At 37.3% G+C, this 3,118-nt stretch overlaps 1 protein-coding gene across 4 annotated transcripts in view; it reads right to left on the bottom strand.

The window, feature by feature from the left end:
- nsmfb (NMDA receptor synaptonuclear signaling and neuronal migration factor b) overlaps nt 1–3,118 on the bottom strand; it is a 73,645-nt gene that overhangs the window by 20,080 nt on the left and 50,447 nt on the right. For all 4 annotated transcript variants that reach the window (XM_005940101.3, XM_005940104.3, XM_005940102.3 and 1 more), the window contains 3 exons: nt 2,935–3,005; nt 2,128–2,207; nt 411–513 (listed from right to left, as the gene is read on the bottom strand). In XM_005940101.3, coding sequence (XP_005940163.1) covers nt 411–513; nt 2,128–2,207; nt 2,935–3,005 — 254 coding nt within the window. The remainder of the gene's footprint in view (nt 1–410; nt 514–2,127; nt 2,208–2,934; nt 3,006–3,118) is intronic.

Here is a 3,118-nt window from a genome sequence, read left to right as displayed (position 1 = left end):
CACACACACACACACACACACACACACACACACACACACACACACACACACACACACACACACACATTTATGCTGTGTAGTAGAATGAGATCTGGGGGGTGATGGTAAAGTTGGAATTTATTCCTTTGCATCTAAAATTCCTATTTGCCGTTCATGTGCAAAAACTTTCCTGCAGTGACCTCATTAGACACTGTGAGAAGCTGTGAAATCAAGGAGTAAGAAAACAAAAAAAAATATTTCTCTGCATGTGCCTATAGACAGTATCTGACTGGGAGTGCGTGTGCGTGCATATCTGTGGTATCAACTAAGCATGCTGCATATGCATGCAGACAGTTTTGGTCCACTTTTGCACTGAGTAGCGGACTATGGGGCTCTTACTTGTTCTCGAGGATACAAGCAAAGACAGCTACCTTTTCTCCATTAGCACTTCCCAGCACATAGCAGCCCATAATGTGGATGAGGTTGGGCTCTGGGTTCAGCTTGCTCATCAGCCTGCTGAGTCGCCGCCAGAACCTGGTCACACAGGAGAGGTGAGAGGTGACAACAATCAGCATAGGTAAGGGTTAAGGTTACGATAAAATACTATTTATTGCCAGTGTTTAAACAGATTAGCTTGCAGATTAAGAAGTAACTCTTTTTTTTGCTTTCAATAGCCTGTGTGATTTTTTCTATTATAATGCAGATTTGATGCTTTATGGTCTGTCAATAGTGAGCAACACTGACTAGACCTGTGTTACAAATAAAAACCTGTAATCAGTAAGCTGACCAGCTCTCAGCATAACACAGACTCAAACTAGACTTCCCTTATAAAGACCAAATACTATGGTGCTTTAGGTACCGTATTTTGGTAGTACAATGTTAATGACAATGTCACCAAATTGGGATTCCACCCACTTGGGTGGTTTTAAGGTTAAGCTAAAAGCTTAAAACTACAAGTGCACTCAAGAATGCATGTATTACACCCTATCAGACCCCATACCTTTAAAGACAGTCACCTCCACAGTAGTCAACCGTGGTGCACATTAAGACTACTTAAACTTTCTTTTGCATAATACTATCTAAAACAGATTACTGCAAAGCTGAAGGACCCTGCTAAAACAAAGAAGCAAGAAGTTGAGGTGTCTGCCTATGGTTAAGGTTTTCAAAGTGGGTTTACATGAAAAACAGTCATCATATATTTAAATAACAGTCTTAAATATTTAAAAGTTAGATAGCAGATAGCTAAAATACTCAATCTAAGGACAAAACGTTTGTTCCTGTTTCAGTCGTATTTGCCTGCCTTGTTATCTTGTAACTGCAAAAAAACAAACAAAAACAAAAAAACCCTTCAAAGTCCAATAGAGATCAGGAGCAGAATCTCAGCTCACACATGAAAATATACTGGTGTGTGTGTGGGCAAATTAAAAAGAAAAGTGAGAATGAAAAGTTAATTTGTTTCATTAAACCACTATTAATGCAAACTGCATGTGGCCCGGAATAACTCTAATGCACTTTATATATTTTATTTTTATTGATGTCTGTTCCAATATTTTCTGGTCCCAGGCCTCTTGTGGGTTCAATACTCCAAGTAATGATTACGTTTGTAACAGCAGATGCAAATCAGACTATTTTCTTTCAAGTTCAAATTTCAAATGCCATTTGAAATGAATATTTTCAGACCACAGCAAGGACCGCAGTCTTGACTATGAGCATCCCTCTTTGCGAATCAGACTGTACTCATCTAAGCTTACACAGATCTTCTGTTGTTTTTGTGTTCATTTGAATTTGGCAGTTGCGACTTTAACCACATTATCCTTTGAAGAATTTTCCTCTTGGTTTTGCTGTGGACATTTCCACAGCTGTATTAATTATATTCACAATGAGAGGAGCAGAACCCATTTAAATTAAACCATGTACAAAATGTAAAAAAAATTCTTTATGTTATGTTATGATGAACAATAAACGCTTGACTTATGACCTATAAGTTATAACCTATAACTTTACTCTTTTGCTACGAATGTAAAATTGATATTAATGCACTGGAGTGAATTCTGTCTCTTTTTTCCATTTCTTTTCATAAACTCACTGTTTGTTTCTTCACCCGTACTTTACAAAAAAACATATATCCTTCCCTCAGGCGAGACTTACTGGATCATATCTTCTTCTTTCTCCACCTTGGCAAAGGTTGCCACTTTATTCTTCAGCAGGTATAAATGTCCCGGACCTCCCTATAGAAAGGTGTAAGTGTTATGATAGACAACGTTGTACCGTACGCTGTAGACTTGAAAACTGATGGGGTTATTCCATCGCATACACAAAACTGTGAAAATGTCTTGAGCAGCTCCTCATTTCTTCATACTTATCTTCAAAGCAAACAGGCTTTTTAAATTGTTCTAGAAGACAGGCTCTCCAGGTTTTCTGAAGATTATTCAAAGTTAGCAGCCTTTTTGCAAAAACAAATCATTTGTTTTTGTTTTTTTTTAGATAAATCTTTGAAAAATGTCAAAGATACCACAGGTCAACTGACATAAAATAGTACTGTTGCAACAACAATACAAAGACATAAAAACATTGAATATCTCACTATAGTGTTCAATGTCCTTAAAAAAAACAAAGAAAAAAAATTGACAAGTGGCAGACTGTGGTGCTATCCCTCAGCTTCCGAGTATTACCTGTATTTGAAAATTTTGTTGGAATTCTGATACCAAAAAAAAAATCTGAAAAGGCTAAATTATATGCATTAAAATTCTGTCTGGACAGTACTATATAACCACTATTAATTGATGTGATGAAGAGAATACACACACTAATAATTTCATTCAGGGATATCACTTATCAGTCAGTTTGTAATTAGTGGTTAGAGGACTATTGTGACTTAATAGAATGCTATTTTAAAGGGACATGTGACACAATGATGTCAAAATATTTTCATACTCTGTCTTCGTTTTCACTCACCTGGCAGAAAATGAGCATGTTCCAGATTTTACAGCCTTTCCTGTAGGCAGTCAGCTTCTTCTCGATCTCCTCTGGGTGAGAGAGAAAGAGAGGTGTCACTTTTCCCACTCAGCCATAATGGTGACACACAAATTGGCTGTCCCTTGAGACACACACACACACACACACACACACACACGCGCGC

This window comes from Haplochromis burtoni, unplaced genomic scaffold (genome assembly GCF_018398535.1).
Source record: "Haplochromis burtoni strain Fernald_Lab_line unplaced genomic scaffold, NCSU_Asbu1 Contig_286, whole genome shotgun sequence".
NCBI lineage: Eukaryota > Metazoa > Chordata > Actinopteri > Cichliformes > Cichlidae > Haplochromis > Haplochromis burtoni.
Note: the sequence above shows the minus strand (reverse complement) of the source record. Positions and strands in the feature narration are given on the sequence as shown.